This window comes from Protomyctophum bolini (genome assembly GCF_963924005.1).
Source record: "Protomyctophum bolini genome assembly, chromosome: 19".
Lineage (NCBI taxonomy): Eukaryota > Metazoa > Chordata > Actinopteri > Myctophiformes > Myctophidae > Protomyctophum > Protomyctophum bolini.
The window spans coordinates 26,602,683-26,621,384 of record NC_137880.1 but is presented as its reverse complement, the minus strand read 5'-3'; the positions used below and the strand labels follow the sequence as shown (position 1 = coordinate 26,621,384).

The 18,702-nt window shown below is 43.5% G+C and overlaps 1 protein-coding gene across 2 annotated transcripts in view; it reads right to left on the bottom strand.

The window, feature by feature from the left end:
* Positions 1-5,916: 5,916 nt before the first annotated feature.
* The window catches only part of rps6kc1 (ribosomal protein S6 kinase polypeptide 1), a 34,821-nt gene continuing 22,035 nt past the window's right edge, over positions 5,917-18,702 (bottom strand). For both annotated transcript variants that reach the window (XM_080791041.1, XM_080791042.1), the window contains 3 exons: positions 14,640-14,722; positions 11,411-11,506; positions 5,917-8,162 (listed from right to left, as the gene is read on the bottom strand). In XM_080791041.1, the coding sequence (XP_080647167.1) occupies positions 8,061-8,162; positions 11,411-11,506; positions 14,640-14,722 (281 nt within the window). In that variant the 3' untranslated portion in view covers positions 5,917-8,060. The remainder of the gene's footprint in view (positions 8,163-11,410; positions 11,507-14,639; positions 14,723-18,702) is intronic.

Here is an 18,702-nt window from a genome sequence, read left to right as displayed (position 1 = left end):
CACCCAAATAATACACACACACACACACACCACACTGACCACAGCCATCTGAGCCATGTTCCGTGCTGTACACGCTGCATCATTATTGACAATATTGTGTTACTATAGTCCAAAAACGAATTGAATGACAGTCGCAGCAGCTACCGGTATTTAAGAAAATTGCAAATGATTAATATTAATTAATGAGGAAATGCATTAGCTTCAGTTCTAGGGAGGGGAGGATACAGGAGGTCAGGAGGAGGACAGACAGACCACCCAACCCAACCAATGCCTTCCTCCTGTCACAAGTTCACAATCACCACAATTTTCACAACAAAAAACAAGAGTGCTGCCGCTTACCTTATGTTATATTCGTCTCTTCTTTACAAAATGATGTCTTCCTTCGGGTTCATTCAATCTGCGTTGAGAACTGAAGGTGGTTGCCGGTTGGTGTGATTTTCCTTTCCCACAGTCCACTTCACGTGATAATGTCAGTCAGTCACACTTGGTTCTCTTCACCAAATGCGTATATCCAACTATAGCCATATAGGCCTACTCCATTGATATTTTCATTAGATGTCTGAGGAATGTTGTTTCTTCTCCCGTTGAATGTATTTGTTTTGTCGCTGGTCGTCCACTTCCGCATTCTTTTGTTTACTAACACAAATTCCAAATAAAGTTGGTTTTGGTCATAAATATATTTAACTATTGAATACGAATAGCCTATGCAATGGGCTCCTACCTATACCTTTGTTTTCAACGGTTGTGTACAAATTACAATCTAGGTTCAAACCGCGTCGCGACAAACCTGTCTTGTTCCATGTCATTAGCTACTAACACAAATTAGCCAACGCCGCGCACGTACGTACGCACGCACGCACACACAGTCACAGTCACACACACACACACACACACACACACACACACACACACACACACACACAGTCACACACAACTGGATATGAAACATTATTTTAATGGGTGGTGAAACTTTGTGTTTGCATGTGCAGTTATTAAGTTTGCAAGAAGCTGTGTAGGCCTACATGAGGCAAGCTGAAAATTACAAACTAAAATAACATTAGGATTGGAGAATTGTCCTGATATTATGCAGCTATATTGTTTACAAGAAATTTACACTCAAATTATTCATCATTCAATAAGCTAATATGTTTGACTGCAGTGTTTTGTTTTTCCAAACATGCTGATTTGTTGACAGTATTGTAATTTGTAAATCGGTAATTTCAAGCCTGTCAATTTGCAGTAGGCCAGTCCAGGGACCTCCATTTGTTTGTATTTCTGGGACTACATTTTAAACTGTAAATATACAGTAACTTATTATCGTTTCGCTCTGGTTGGTATAACTTCTTTGCCTGTTTATTAATGGTGTCAAATTAGAATAATCAAGGACCCCTGGGGGTCCCCAGACCTGACATTGAGAACCAATGTTTTAAATAACAGCACGCTGCTCTAATTTCAGACAAGCTTTAAGGCATCTTAAAAATTCCACTAGAAAACTATCCTTGACTTGAGACCTTGACAGTATTTAACTATACAGTATATGCCTGATTTAAAAAAAAGTCTCTAGTAGGCTATACAGTAACACGAACTCATCTTTAACCACTTTAACCCAATTTTGGCCATGTCGGGTGAAAACTTTTATGAAAAATGAAAACAATTTAATCAATTCATTCATTGATCCAAAATAGCCAATCTACAAGCGCACATGACCAAAACATCAGTGGTTAAACCCTTCTACATCTCGTCTAGCACCTGCATCCCACCATCCTCTGTTCCTTATACTTTACCACAATGTGGTGTGTGTGTGTGTGTGTGTGTGTGTGTGTGTGTGTGTGTGTGTGTGTGTGTGTGTGTGTGTGTGTGTGTGTGTGGGTGAGGGTGAGGTGGGGTAGGAGGCATTGTGTCTCTTCATAATGACATCATGGCTCTGACAGAAGCTGCAGAAGATGCTCCGGGGTCTCGGACGCAGAACTCTTCAGCTCAGCTCAGAGTGTGTGTGTGTCCCACCCTGGGCTACAGGAGTCCTCCTGGGCTTTGGTGGAGGAAAGTCAAACCGTCAAAGACAAAAAAGGGGAAAAAAACACAACCTGACCACCAGCAATATGAAGCAGAGGTCAGGCCATTTGGCTGCTGTCTGCATGTTGGTGTGCTCGTGTGTGTGTGTGCGTGTGTGTGTGTGTGTGTGTGTGTGTGTGTGTGTGTGTGTGTGTGTGTGTGCGCACGCGCATGTGTGCACGTGCGTGCGTGCTGCGTGTGTGTGTGTGTGTGTGTGTGTACAAGAGAGAGGTAGATTTCAGGAGTTAGGTAGGGAAAGGCGGGATATGAAAGATAAGGTGAGAGAGAGTGTTATAAAGAAAGACATGATCTAGGATGCTGTGTGAGTTCAGGGGTCAATGTCCAGCCTGCAGGTCTGGGCTCATATCAGAACAAGAGGTCTGTGTTGCATCATGGGAGTCCTTGGCTTGTCCTCTTAATCTCGCCCCTGACCAGATGAGTCCTTCCCTGTGGCTTCTCCTCCTTTCACTCTCTCTCTCTGTCTCACACTCATGCACGCTGCACGGACGTGCACGCCGTACATGCACGCGCACACACACACACACACACACACACACACACACACACACACACACACACACACACACACACACACACACACACACACACACACACACACGTGCGTACCTTGGTCTTTTGTTCATGAGGAGTCATTGTTCCATGGCAAGTGAGTTTAAAGAGTTTGTATTATTTCAAGGACAGGGCATCGTATTGTCCCAAGCAGCAACATCTATAATATATATACACTCCCAAGTTCATAACATACTCAATCTCGATCCGAGATCCGATACGACTCCTTTGTCGTATAGGTGACTTTGTAGATATACTAGAATACTAATCTCGACATCTAACACCATGCGTCTGTGTCGCAGTGCAATCCTAGTGAGACACTTGCATGCACGCACGCACGCACACAGACACACACACACACACATCACTTTACCCACTGACCATGTGTTTTCCATGCAGGTTGTGTTGTTGTTGTCCCATGTCGTTTTTCCGTGAATGTCGACTTGTGTGTCTGTGTATATTCTCGGGCCATCACATCACAGAAAGGGAAGCCACGGGGCTGGGTTGGAAACGCAGGGGTAGGGTCGGCGACATATTGCGGGCCACGGAGCATGGGCGCTTCCACATGCTCTGCATGCGTCACGGCCTCCTGGTGGCGCTATGACAGGCCTTTCTGGAAAATTTGGGGCAGAAGTTCATCATCCAGGGAGTGTGTGTGCAAAATTTGGTATCGACCGGGTTAACGGTGCCGGAGATTAGCTGTACACAGACGGACGGACGGACACACACACAGATGGACAGACACACGGACGGAGTGCAAAACATACTCTCTCCCCTGCCTTCGGCCTGGTGGAGACAAAAAAGGAAAACACACTCTTCAGACCCATTTGTAGACTCTCACCACATGCAGTGAGATTGACAGATTCCTTCAGTAAGCTGCGGTGAACCCTGTGCCCCGAGAGAGTGCGTCGTGAGAGACATGTCTTTATGATGAGCTCTAATCAGCCCAGACTGTAGACCCCCGTGACAGTGAGGCTGACACCAGGGAATATCTGCTAACAGCCACTTATCCATGTGCGTATAGATGCACGTGTGTCCTTGGCAGTAAGTGTTACTGTACATTTAACACAGTAAAAACTCCTCTGTGTTAACCACAATACCACATAGAGTCATAGACCCTTTACCATCCCTATTCTGGGTGTTATAATTCACAGGTGATTATCTTGCTGTTCGTCCAGAGCCCTGTTAATCAGGGCTGGTGAATGTTTTTCTGGTGGTGAACATTTGGTCAGAAGAACAGATCTAGAAGCTCTCACAACATTGTGAACTTGTTTGCAAATTTGTTGATATCACAATGCAGACATCACACCGTGACATGTTGTGAGCTTGCAAATCTGCTATTTTCGGCAAATATTTGCCCCAGAATAAGGATGCTAGGGTTCAAGTGGTTATGTAATGTTGCTATTTTCAACTGATCCCAGTGCTGCTAGGTATGCGAAGTATAGAGTTGAGGTGAGGTTGGGGAAACTTGTTATAGTTCACAATGCCTTCTGGCATGTGCACTTAAGCCTCTCCAATGAATCCAGAATGCCGCAGCACGCACGCTTTGTCTTCAACCAGCCAAAGTTCTCACATGTCTCCCTAAGTGGCTAAACTTATGTAATACATTAGATATTAAATCAGATACATTAAAATCTTTTGACGTCTGACTCCAAGGCCCAATCAGAACCCAATTCACTGTGTTTTACATTCTAAAATTAAAGTAAGTATGTATGTGATAGCATACAAAGTTTGGCACTAATCGGTAGAGCGGTTCGCAGGATTAGTTCTGAACTTGCAGATCTGCGACGTTCAACTAGTTTTGGAAAATCTTTTCCTTTATTGACGTGCCCAAATTAGGGATGCAAGGTTTGAAGTGATTAAATGAACACTGATGATGTCACTCTGACTGTGTAGATTTGTCGACTGGTGACCTGGTAGATGTATCCTACAAGCAGGGGTCACCAACATGTCCAACATGACAAACGCGTCCGTGGCAAAGACTTGGTCATGTCCGCAGCAAATTCAGCAATGTTCTGTTTTACACACTATTATATTGTTCTCATTTTTATCACAACACCTATTACTGAGTGTTAATTAAGTCTCCAGGCTGACAATTATGACAATTATTTATTATGACACTAGCATAGTGGCACATTAGGAGTCCACTAGTACAGTGGTTCTCAAATGTTTTATTCGCAAAGACCCCCTTAACTTTGAGAGTGTTCAAATGGAACCAAATAGACCCATAAGCCTTAAATGGAACCAAATGGACCCTTACCATAATGTTATGGTCATTTAGGGCTATCTATTCATGTCTTTCTGTTAATATTATTGTCCACTCGTGTTTTATGTCCGTGGCAAAAATGGAATGTTGAGAAAAATGTCCACCACAAGCCAACATGGCGATGATGACCCCTGCCTACAAGTACCTGTATAACCTCAATGTGTGTGTGTGGGGAGACCACATGTACTGTTGATGTGTTGTTGGCTTCTATCACGGTAACAATGATACTCAGCAGGAGTGACAGCAGCTTTTTAGGAGTGTCATCAGTCCTACTGATCAAAGAGAGGAGCGGTATAGCCTCAGAACACACACACACACACACACACACACACACTCTCTCTCTCTCTCTCTCTCTCTCTACCAGCCTGTCAATCTTGCAACATGTGCAGTTGTCAGTAGACACAGACACGTTCAGAAACGGGTCTCATGGTAGCAGCTAACGTGTTTCCTGTAGGCGGAGCCGACATAGCTGCGGTGTAAACTGGCACCTCTTCTACAACAGTGAGTGGAAAAGTGACTCAAACGTTACTCTTTTACCTGCTTTTTACTAACACTTCACCGGTTGTAGTACAAATACTATAGAGATGTATTGAAATATCACAGTTGGTGTCATTTAATCTAGCATTGTTTGATGCACTGCAACAGGCATGGAATTGGCAATATGTTCAGTCAGTATAAAAATCAGTAATAAAGTTTTGTTAACACGGAAACCCTGCATTGGTCACAATAAAGTCCTGCAGATCAGTGGTACACTCAGTGACTGCAGTTTGACCCCCGCTAGTGCAGGGGTTACAGAACCTTTCCATGTCAAGGACCCCAAATAGCCATAGCCTCTGGCTGTGCCCCCCTATTGTGAATGCATGGCTTAAAATAATAGCTGATCTCCAAGCAAGCTGCAACTGAGCTTGTCGATCTGCTATTTTCTCCATTTTCTTTTTTTTTTACTCTTGGCCGCGTGTACCCCTATTGCTGACATAAAAATAAACGCTTTAACTTAAGCGATTAAACAGGCAAAGTAATCTTATGAATTACATTTTAATTTGACATACATATCATTTTATTTTGATTTTTGTTTTCTTGTTCCTCTCCATTCACTGGTGGACCACATTTAAACCACCCATGTAAACCACTGCGCTAGTGCAACTAAAACCTTGAATTGAACCTACTGTACAGGTATGAATTTCAGTCAGCACAATTTACAGTAAGATTCTGTTCATGGCAATGGACACAAACAATCTTGGAACATCAGTTAATCATTTTAAATAGATAACTATATCATTAAATAATATATAATACATTATGTCATAAACAATTTTCAGATCCACAGAAAAGCACTTTCTTGAGATGAATATGTAAAAACTCTACTAGAAGACATTTACAACCTCAAAAAATGGCTAGTTTTACTGATTCAAACACTAGCCTGGGTCAATGCCATTTCTTTCTCTAGCCATGGCTTCAATATTATCTGCACAACTAGCCCTTGGAATCTGGGCCAAATTCCATCAAGCATCTCCACCCTATTCAAACCAAATACCTAACTCACACACAACAGCAATCTACTTCAGACTGTTTTGTTCGTTCACTTTGGACAGTATCCATCCTGCCATCTGTTACCCTGCATATTGTCGCTGTCAGACAGAAACCTTGTATCAAGACATATGATTTTTTCATACAGTATATGAATGCACTATTGTATACTTCATCATATGGCAGTGTCTCACAAAAGCGATAATGTTCAAGCACACACCGAAGTGATGCCTTGTGAGCTTGTACTGTACATCAGCTATTAAGTATTACCAAGACATTGTGACTATAATAACTAGGCTACATCAGGTCCATTGGCACACAGGTAAATTGTTTTTCCTGATTTTGTACATACAAGGTTTCTGCCTGACCTAAAAGCTGCTTGGAAATAAAATTATTAAAAAGGGAGGGGGAACAAAAAGAAAATCATCAATATATTGTTTGCTGGCCAATTTCGGCAGCACAATATATATGTTTCTGGATCAGTGCATGATAATGAGCTCAAATGAAAGCTCTACTTCTATTCTGTTTGCTTTCAAGGGGTTGTGTTGGCAACCTGCACAACACTGAGGAATGGCCGCTCTTATAAACCAGTGCTTCTCCAACATTTTCATGTCAAGGACCCCCAAATTGATATTTGGCCACAGACCCCCATCTGAAAAAAAACATTGTACCAGGGACACCCATAAGAGAAGATTTGTGTTTCCTAAATGTTTCGAAAACACCGGATCTACAAACTCACAAGTCACAATCCGTCTCATTGAGAAATTATGAGCTTGTAGATCCGAAGAAGTATGGTTAAACGGTTTCTGATTTATCCTTCGGACCCCTTCAAGGACCCCACTTTGAGAAGCACTGTTATGAATCACTACAGAAAGAGGATATTGTTCAGAAGTCTATCAAAGTTCTGCACTTTGATCTGACTTGATTCGCTCACTTTTAAGTAGTGAAATAAACATCACAATGTCAGTCATTTCATTTAGGCTTCCAGTAAGGCTGGGCAAAAATATAAATCTGTTTGACCAAATACCTCAATATGTATAATTTGTGACGATTATCTGTGGTCGTAAAATAGAAAACGTACAAGCTCACAAGAGCATACTAGTTAAGCTATTTTCACTGTTTCACTGTAAAAAATAAGGCTTACGTGATTAAAACAAGGAAAAGAAAACAGTTATGCCACATCACAATATCCAATAATCTGGTCTCAGATCACAAATACATTGATATATTGCCCAGCCCTAGCTTCAGGCTAGTGTAAACTAAAGCAACATTTCTGTAGTGATTCACCGTTCATTCAGTGAGGACCATTCAAGTATTGCATCACAAGTGTTGTCAAGTCGCATTAAAGAAACAGAAAAATCAACAATGGAGTGATGTATACAATGTAGTTTGGCAAATCCCCAAAAACTTGACACAAAGCACATCGGCTTTAAAGCCACTGAGTGCAGTTGGTGAATGTTGCATCAGCATCACGAATGTCAGGGGAAACTTGTCATCAAGGCTTGTTCTGTTTAAAGACAAATGTAAATTTGCCTGAGTGTGTGTGTGTGTGTGTGTGTCTGTGCACTCAGTTGCAAAGTAGTTATTTTGGGGGAGTGCATTTCCCAGCATGCAACTGCTCCTGGCTGCCGTCATCCACAGGGGCCTACTTGAGCCAGTCCACTCTGGAGAAGAAGGGGTGTGATTTAATGTCATCCACGCCCGCCACTCCTGAGCCCAGCCTCTCTACTGGGTTGTACTGGAGGAGCTGTGCACACGCGCACACACACACACAGAGACACACGCACACAAACACAGCTTTTTTATTAAAACAATAAAAGCTAAATTAAATATCCTGAAATATTTTCATTTTTGAGGGGTGCTAGCCCCTTCTATATTTAGCTATTAGTGCCTTACACAAACATTAAATTCCCATTGACAATGAATGGAGAATTCCGCTAAATATGACGTAAATGAAACATTAAACGCCATTGACATTGAAGGGAAAACTTACGTCAAATGTAAACGAGCAAATCGGCTAACCAATCACATGTTGGTGGGAGCGCTTGACCAAAAAGGGACCAAGTACCTTATGTACTGTAGCAATGTCAAATGTCCGCAAACATAAATTGATGTACGATGACAAGAGCGCCCCTCATTTCACACGGGTGTGATTTTTAACTACTTAATCACAATACAATCAATCGGTTTGATCTACAAGCTCACAACATATATTTGCCAGAGGATGCCAGAGTTAATGTGGTTATGTTACTGTATATCGACAATGAAAGACTTGAAAAGCACTCTAAACTATGTCTATTTATACAAGAGCTGATATAGCGTTAACAGGCGCACACTGGGGACTGCAGTTTCACACTGTGTAATGGCCCCTCTCATCTGGGACAGCAGACTAACGAGCTGGGGCACTTACGCCCAGGCATTGGGCAATATAAATATCCGTCTGGCTCTGTTATCAAAAGCACTGCTCCAAGTTAAGGACACCATGCTGTGATTGTGTACCAATTCTTAATACATATCGCAGCAGGAGTCATGGCAGATTTGTACTTAACTACACTTAAGAAGAGGTTAGTCACATTAATACCAATCAAAAGATAACCAGATTGTTATGGTGGGTTTTTGAGGGAGGAGTGAGTAGTGCTCATTCGCTCCACTGCCCGTCCCGGGGGATCAAACCGGCCACCTTCCAGCCACGGGTAGACTGTCTGCTGCCCATGATTTGTGTGTGTGTGTGTGTGTGTGTGTGTGTGTGTGTGTGTGTGCAGGTACTGGATGTACTGTAAGGACATTGGTAAACAGTGAACTAAAACACAAATTGTAAATGTCCTGACTCCTCAATGTAAAAAAAATAAAATACCCTGTTATAGTGCATATTGCTGCCTTGCCGTACCGTGTAAGAGACCCCAATGTGAATTTACTAGTCAATATGACATTTCTTTTCAATTTTGAATGCTCTAGTGCAGGGGTATTCAACTACGACTTGAAGTCGGGTGCCATAGTCAACCGTTTGTTGTATGGTAGACTGTAGGTACGACAGAACACAGAAATGGATATAATGGGCCAGATTCGGGAAGCAATTTACACTCATATTTAGAGTTTTAGTTTATAACATTCAGTCAGTTGATATTGTGAGAAACTCGCCTGTCAAAATAAGCTGATCTACAAGTTCATGTGGTGCGATGCATCGCGGAGCACCGCGTTCACCGTTGTAAGCTTGGAGATCTGTGCATTTTGCAGGTTGTGATATGATGTTTTTCACCCGAGGTGAGATATTTCCTGTTGCCTTATATGGCGTGAAATGAGCTACACCCGTGATACGCACAAATGAAGCCATTACGCCACCTTTTGTGAATGACACGTGACGTGAGATTGAGCGTACGTAGCGTATTTACGCACTTAATTTACACCATTTCGGGGGGAACCGGATCAAACATTGAGGATTCAGATTTCTCGTTACAATACCGGTGGTTCTCAACATTTCATGGACCACCATAACTCCTTAGTGGTCCATTTGGTTCCATTTGTACCCTATAGGAATCGCTAAGGAACCGGAATTGTTGAAACGCTATTCATACGCTATTCACGCTATTCATACTGCAATTTTGATGTTTAATAGGATCCTTTTCTGTGCCAGTACTTTATAGTGCAAAGGCTTAGATTTTGATATTAATTTAAGGAAAAATATGCCTGAAGATGGTCCTGAAGGACCGAAACTCAGATACAGATACACTCAGATACACAGTGTGTGCCGGAGATATTTCAGGCGTCTTTGTGAGAAGGAGTATTAGAGGCAGGCTGGCAAGGTGAAGTGTTTACATGTTCGATTGTTCGTGTGAATGAAATGTTTTTGCCTTTGTTCTGAGCACCCGACTGATAAGAGCTCTTATTATTTGTTTGAAGTGGATGAAGATGGAAGATGGACAAAATCCACTCAAAACTGAAACATACAAGCTAATGGATGCATAAGGAGATTATTTGGTGTAAATGGACGACATGCACTCAAGACCCAGGTCCGGTTGCTAGGCAACGCCTCCGTCACCCCCCAACACCAGGGTTTATGCCCCCATTTACCTTCCAGTCAAAGTAGGATTTTCAATGCCTCATAACTCGGAAACTACGTGCGCTGTCCTTTGTTTATCGTCATCCATCCGAGGTTTGGATGTGATTTGTGATATTGTATCGCATCGCTCCAGACATGTTTCTGGCAAAAGGTAAACGGTGTGAGCTCATGCTAATATTAGATGATCGTTAAAATGGCAGCCTCCAAGCCGGGAAAGCGAAAATGAAAATGACCAAATATAGCTAAATAGCCCTGGCAAGGCTTAGATATAGATACACTCTGCTGCCACGTAGTGGCACAGAACGAGTTAAACACTTTGACCAAAGTTATTTTCCCTACAGATCAGAGGTTACATTTACCCACATTTGCGTTCCTGTAGCAGTGTCTTGAATGCTAATGCAGTACTGGTAGATGTTAATTTGGGACCTCTATTCAAAAGAGTAGCATATACATTTTATTCTTGTCAGTTGATGGTCATCCTGTACAACTAACTAAGGAACTCTTTATATGGTTATGCATATTAGTGACATAAGCATGATGATACCAGCTGGATTTTATATAGTTCAGCTGTGTTTACCCATGTCATTATAATGATGTCACAATGAGTCATCGGGCTTGCATAAATTATGTCATAGTGACGTGGCCATGGGTAGTTTATGGTTATGTTGTCATTGTGACGTTGCCATGGTTTGTTTATAGTTATGTTCCCCTCATAACACTCCGGTAGCGATCTGGTGAGAAAAAAACCCCGGAACAAACCGGAAATGGAAAATCCGTTGGCTTATGCTTTCTATGGGGACACAGCTTCTATGGGGACTTATAATGTATGGCGGCCTGCGCCACACTAAGCCACCAATAGACGGCGGTCAATGACTTAATTAATATAAAACGGATGTGGAACAGAGCAATACAAGTGATGCAATATACAGTAAGCAGACCTGTTCCAACAGAGAGACGGCCTCCTCCGATACACTCTCAGGGACGTTGAGGTCTGTGTGGCGACTGATCCCTGCTGGATGGCAGTGCAGAAGAGACTGAGAGGGCAAGAGAGAGACAGAGCACACATATCAACGTATCAATCAACAACAAAAAAAGGGGGGGACGGGACAGAATTTCAATAATATGATCTTTTAGGACTGACTGTGTCCACACTGTATTTAGCAAGTGATCAGATAGATCAGATTGTAATGACATTGCTGTGGAAATAATTGCAGTCCCACCCCCGACGAGCAGCCCGGAAGAGAATTTCCCATAAATATTTCCCATAGACGTTTCAGAAAGTATTTATTTAAAGACCTTTAAGCCTCGGACAAAGCCAACTCAGCTCCTGACAAATCATGACAATAAACAAAAACCTTTTGGGCCAAACAAATAATTAGAAAGAAGAAAAAAAGGGCATGGTACAACACTTTTTTGTTTGTTTCTTCTTTCTAATTATTTATTCGGTCTAATTTCTTTTTTATTGTCATGATTTATCAGGGGCCGAGTTGGCTTTGTCCGAGGCTTAAAGGTCTTTAAATAAATAGTTTATGAGAAATTATCTTCGGGCCGCTTGTCGTTCTGAAAGGGGGCGGTACTATGACGCTCTATAACTGTCAATCTACAAGTTCGGCAAGCAACACCATCGCATGTCGAAGTTTGATTGATTGATAATTGTATCAGACAATAAAATGCAAACAGTACAAGGTACTGTCAAGCACAACATTGGTCCCAGTATATAAATTAGACTCTTCATTAATCGCATTTGAATCACATTTCAAATTACCTAGGATCACCAAAAATCAGTTTCCATTAGTTATCGTCAGTTCAGACCAATTCCAGTCTTGATTGGTCAAACATCTGATTTGGAATGCCAGTGTGTGAACGGATACCCACGGAAGCACCACTACTGGACAAACAGTAGCGAGAGAGATCAAAGCTCCTGAAATAACACAGATTCTCATAACAGTGCTGTTGCTTTTTCTTGGAACTGGTGTGTGTGCGCAAATGTACGTCCATGAGAGACGGAACAAAAAAATAACAATGTTTTTTACCAGCTACTGTGTGAAGCACAGCGGAGCTGGTTTATGAACGATCACTTTGCCTTCCTGGACTAGCAAGCTATCTCTCTCATTGGCTGCCCTAGTGCCCGTACTAGCAAGCTATCATTCTCATTGTCTGCCTCGTCTCTAGGCAACCAGACACTTTTTGCCTCTAGCCGACCTCTCAGCCATGGGATGCTGGCTGAACGTCATGAAGTCAAACCATCTGACGCTACTTTTATGAAACTATACTACCGCGGACCCCGCGATTTTGACACATATGAGAGATGTTCTTTAATACCTGCCAAGCCAATGTCAACACTACAATCGACAGCTGTGAGTGAGGTGCGATATATAATTGTTTGGAGAATGGCCTACCTGAGAGTGTACAAATACAACCAAATGGACCCATAACGTTCCATTTGTACAGTCTCAGAGTTTATTGTTATAAAAGGGTCCTTTGGTTCCATTTGTAGTAGGCTAAGGCTACACTCTCACAGTTACAGAGTCACCTGGACAGATCCTGTTGTTGTTTCCACGCACACATACTGTAAATACAGATAGACAGCTATTTACTAAGCACAATTCTGGAGATATAAGGCAGCAGCTGGTGGTAATTAATATTGATAATTGATCAATTCTTGTTTTCCCCCCACGTTACTATTATTTTTCTGTCTCCCTATACAAACGGAGGAGTCAGTTGAGTACAGCATTATCTTTATTCTCGCATTACTTTTGTTTCACTTGGGTTCCTTAAACCATGAGGGGAAAAAGTAGATAGAAAGAGGGTGGCGGGGACAGAGAGAGAGAGAGAGAGAGAGAGAGAGCTTGTCGATTGTGTGGAATGTGGATGTTTATCTGGAGCGTGAGCTGGGCAAGTGCTTTCTTTGACCATCAACTACAGGCCCCATTGTCAAAATAATTGATCGTAATGACCATAATCGCTGTATGTTACACACACCCTCGGCTCATACGTCTCTATACTGTGAAATCCTCAGTGTTCATTTAACTCTGAGAATGTACAAATAGGAACAAAATGGGTCCCTATGGGTCCATTTGCTTCCATTTGTACTCTCAGGGTTACAAAGGGATAAATTAACAATGAGGATTTGACTGTGTAGTGTTGGGATAGTGTAGCAAGTGACTGTGACTGTGTGTGTGTGTTCCCAGTGTCTGTCCATCGGTTAGGTCGATTGCCTCTTTTTTTGTGCTGCAGGAGATGTGGCCGAGTTCCCAGCCGCAGTCAAGACTGCTTTGGGCGAGATCTTATCCTGCAAGGATCAAGAGACTGTGTGTGGTGTGTGCTTATGTGTGCGTACACGTCTTTGCCAGGACTGCAAGCAGACATAATCATCAAAGGAGACATCTGTGGGGCTGAATGAGTTGTGTGTGTGTGTGTGTGTGTGTGTGTGTGTGTGTGTGTGTGAGAGTGTATTATTCAACATAATAACACCAACTTACAAGACCACCTTGTGTTCAGGCTACTGATGGGGAAACTGCTGATGGCTGATATGGAAATAAGCCCGCTGGCGATCAGTTAGAATTTATTCAAATGTAATAGACAATGAAAAACGTAAGGGATGCCTTGCACCTGTGGTGTGTTCCCTTCAAGGAAGCTGCTGTTACGTTATACCATGGTGCGTGTGAAACGTTGTGTTTAAATCTATACACACAGCACGTTTATATATATAATGTATATAGACAGACAGACCCCCCCCTCCACCAGCCTGTCTGGAATGAATCTTCATCCCTTGAATAACCCTGATCCTGGACCAGCCACAGAGACACAGCACCTAGAGAGCTGCCCCAGTCTTCACTTTATGCACCGATCTGAGGTCAGCATGCCCCAGCCCAGCACTGCTCCAGGAGCCAGCACAGGGGCCCAGGGAGAGGTGACCCCGTGGCCCAGCAGATGGAGCTCAGGCTGGGGGAGAAAGTCACACCGACGCCCCTGGCACTCCCCGAGAACCAGAGAACGAGACCGCAGCCAAGACGCAGCTCACAAAACAACAAAACACACCTACTGCTCAAGCACATAACACACACACTCTGGCATGGGCATAAAGACTGAGAGAGAGTTGAATGCCAAGACACCTACCTTGCGCACCACACACACACGCACACAAATGTAACACTTTCGACTTACCTTGCCAGTGAGTAACTCAAACAAGATGGCTCCCAAACTCCACCAATCACAGGCTGTTGTCTCCTCGCCGATTCCCCCCACCTCTACAACAAAAGAAGGAGAAAGAAAGGCTGTTGAATGACCTAAACAATAAGCAGAGGAATAGCAGATGTGCACAAGAGCGGAGCAATAAATTAAGCAAATAAGACAAACTCTAGAGACAGAGCGATGCAAGACACAAAAACCATATAACTGAATTTAGGCGACAGTGTTTTTGTTACACTGCTGATTTGTCAGATGAAGGTGCCACCAGAACTTACTGTATTTCATGTTTATACTAAAGGGAATTAAGTAGGCAAGTAAAGGTAAAAAAGTAAAAAAGCTTAATATACTTAGTTGCACATCAAAAACAGCAGATCTACAAGCTCACAATGCATCACAGCGCAAAGTTGTGACTTGTAAGCTTGTATAAATCCTTCACTTGCTCTGATGTTGTGCATCACAATGCTCAACAGTATGTGTGAAAGACATCTAAACCTACTTAATATTTCATTGGACTGACTCAATTCAGAGTGCGTGCACAAACGCAGGCATACATGCGGCCGCGCGCACGCACACACACTTTCGAGTTGTGTCTCACAAAAGGGTGATTTGCATAATAAAAAAGCAGTTAAATTGAGGAAACCGTCTGTGCTGCAACTTCACACCATCTGCATGACCTGACCTCACTCACAGACAAACACACACATGCGCGCGCACGCACACACATGCACACACGCACACGCACACACACACACACACACACACACACACACACACACACAACGGGCTGAACACACAAGCGGCAAACACGCACAATACTTCACAAATATAAAATCACAGAAACATTTTTGCCTGTGATTCTCGTTAAACATTTCAAGCTCTTTGAAGTAATCTTTTTCTCTCCCTGCACAAATATTTCCTTCGCATTGCTCCCTCAGGTGTCTTTGCTTGTCTTGAACAGTTTGCGCGCACACACAGTCACACCCCCCCCCCCCCCCCCCACCAAAACCCTGTCAAGGTGAACACAGTGTGTGCGGTGCCCGTCCATTTCTCAAGCCTCCCCTCTATCCAGCATGTAGCTCCCGGTGCTCCTCTCCCACAGTCAGACGCACAGCTAGTCTGACAGGCCGCTCAGCTGGAGGGCTGCTGGAGCTCCACTGTGTGTGTCTGTGTGACGAAGACAGAGGGAGCAAGAGGAAGATACTCATTTGCTACAGTCATCTGTATGTGTGTGCACGCGTGTCTCTGTGTATGCATGTGTGTTCGCGTGCACACGCCAGCTCTACTGGGCACCAGATGGCCCTTGTGCCGCTCAGTTCCTCTCTGCTGTCCTTTCTCTGGGGAGGGGGGGGGGGACTGATGACCCAGGGGGCTGCATGTGCCCAGAGATCAGGCTCCTCAGCACAGACAAAGACCCACTCTTTCTCCTGGAGGCTTGTGAGTAGCTGCAGGGGCTTGTGCAGCTCTCTTGCAGCCAAGGTTAGAGAGCCCCCCAGACTGGGGTATGATACCACTCACATGTACGTACATACGTGCACCCTCTCCACCAGCCTCCACCCCCCCTACCCAGCCTCCACAGTCCACCCCCCCCTACCCACACACTCAGCCAACTGAGCAATGAGTCTTCAGGCCTCCCCAGCACCACTGTTTTGACAGCCAAGGAGAGAAGATCGTCATTGAACGGACTAGTGATACCTGCACGGTTATGAGCTTGAGGGGAGATACTGGACACACACACACACACACACACACACACACACACACACACACACACACACACACACACACACACACACACACACACACACACACACACACACACACACACACACACACACACACACACACACACACACACACACACACACACACAGTCTCAGAGCAAGGTCGATTGTCATCACAATGGATTAATGTCTAAGGAGCTGCAGGGAGAGTAGTGTGGAGCTGGCTACACTTAACTGCTCTGTCAGAGCAAGGCAGGGCGAAATAGAAAAAGAGGATCGGAATAAGGGGAGGGGGCATCCACGGGCCACACTATAAAATACTGAGGGTGCATTAAATTCAGTGTGTATAAATGGACATTTGCACATTCAGAGCTACAAAAATGCAGATTCTCAGAGCTACAAATAAACACTGGGAACTTTACTCTCCGAGTCACTTTCGGAGTCGCTGCCTCCAACCCACTGTTACTAGTGTGCTCTGTGCGGCGTGTGCCAGCGAGCACGCGCCTACTATTTCAAGTTCACATGCCGCTATAGAAGTCAAAATTCTACACTTCCAACTCTTTCACTTTCCCTAACCTTGCATGTCTTGGGGAAACAAAGCACACAGTACACGGGGGGAACATTTAGGTAGCTGATGCAACAAAAGGGATGTTGGAAGAGGTGAGATGCAGAACACGGAGCGTTCACCTTATAATCTCCTCCTCTTCCCCTTTCCTCAACAATGGAGCAGAAGAGGTGAGATGCAGAACACGGAGCGTTCACCTTATAATCTCCTCCTCTTCCCCTTTCCTCAACAATGGAGCAGTTCCCTGCAGTTTGTCATATCTTAAAAACCACACGCACAGTCGCACACCCTGCCTCCACCCTCCCGGGGCCATAAAGAACTTTCTCTCTTCTGCCTCAGAGTTCCCCAAATACTCAACAGACACCAGTGTTGTTGAAAGAGGAAGACAAATTAGTAAGTAGGAAGTAAGGAGACTGAAGTTCCAAGAAGTTATTTTTCCTCTAAAACTATTATTCAATCTCTAATAAAATTGTTAACGGAGGAACTCCAGTAACTAATCGACACAGTTGCTACAAAGTTTTGACTAGCAGCATTCTACGATGTCTCTTGACCCTTAAAAAACAACCTACCTGGGGCACCCGCTAGCCAAGTGGTCCAGGCACATGACATATAGGCTTTTGCCTGACAGCGTGTTGCGTGTTCGAGTCCCGTTCATGACGACCTTTGCTGCATGTCTCTCCATTTCTCTTTCTCCCTATTTCCTGTCTATCTTCAGTTGATACTATCAATAAAGGCAACAAAAGAAGAAAAAAAAAACTTCCTGGAATCAGAAACTTTGTAACGCAAGTTAAATTATGAGAAGTTGAGTTTTGAAAACAATAGGCTGATGACAGCTCAAAACAGGAAGTACAGTTGATCTTCCAGATCGTTGAGCTGTAACAAACAAAAATAAATTGCTAGACAGGTAAGTAGAGAGAAAACGAAACAACAATGAAAGGTAAAAAACAATATTCAAGTCACTTGTCTGCTCAAATGGGAGGAATACTACATTAAACAGTTTCTTAGACTTTAAATACAGCATGTCAGTTCCCTCTTATCTGAACAATACACAGCATAGCCACTTCAGCTGTTCTCATCAAGTTGGTTCACATAGGCTGTTCATTCTCAACACCTTGCATTGTTGGACTTTTCATGAGAAAACTCCCCCCCAAAAACATCTGATGCTTATCACTAATTGTGACATGATGAGAAAGTCAATAAGCTGTAGAGCGAAAATAAACAAATTAACAGCCCTGCCAGTATATTTTCCACGTCCACTCCCGTGTTTTTTTGGGTGTGAGTGTATGCCGCTTAAAAAACATGTTGCCACCCTTCTTGAACATACACAGTATCTCTCACACACACACACACACACACACACACACACACACACACACACACACACACACACACACACACACACACACACAGGGCCCCCTGCAGCTTTCTGGCAAACAGTCATAAATCTGTCATCAGGAATGAAGCCATCGTGGGGACTGACCCTGTCTGGATAAACAGCAATACATAACAAGGGCAGGAGACAGACACACACACACACACACACACACACACACAGACACAGACACAGACACAGACACAGACACAGACACAGACACACACACACACACACACACACACACACACACACACACACACACACACACACACACACGTTCTGCTGGGTGTAAGTGCATAATATGAGCAAGCAACACAAAATTATTGCTCTTATTTTAAAACATTTCATGCCACGCAAATTAGCTAAAGTTGGACAGAA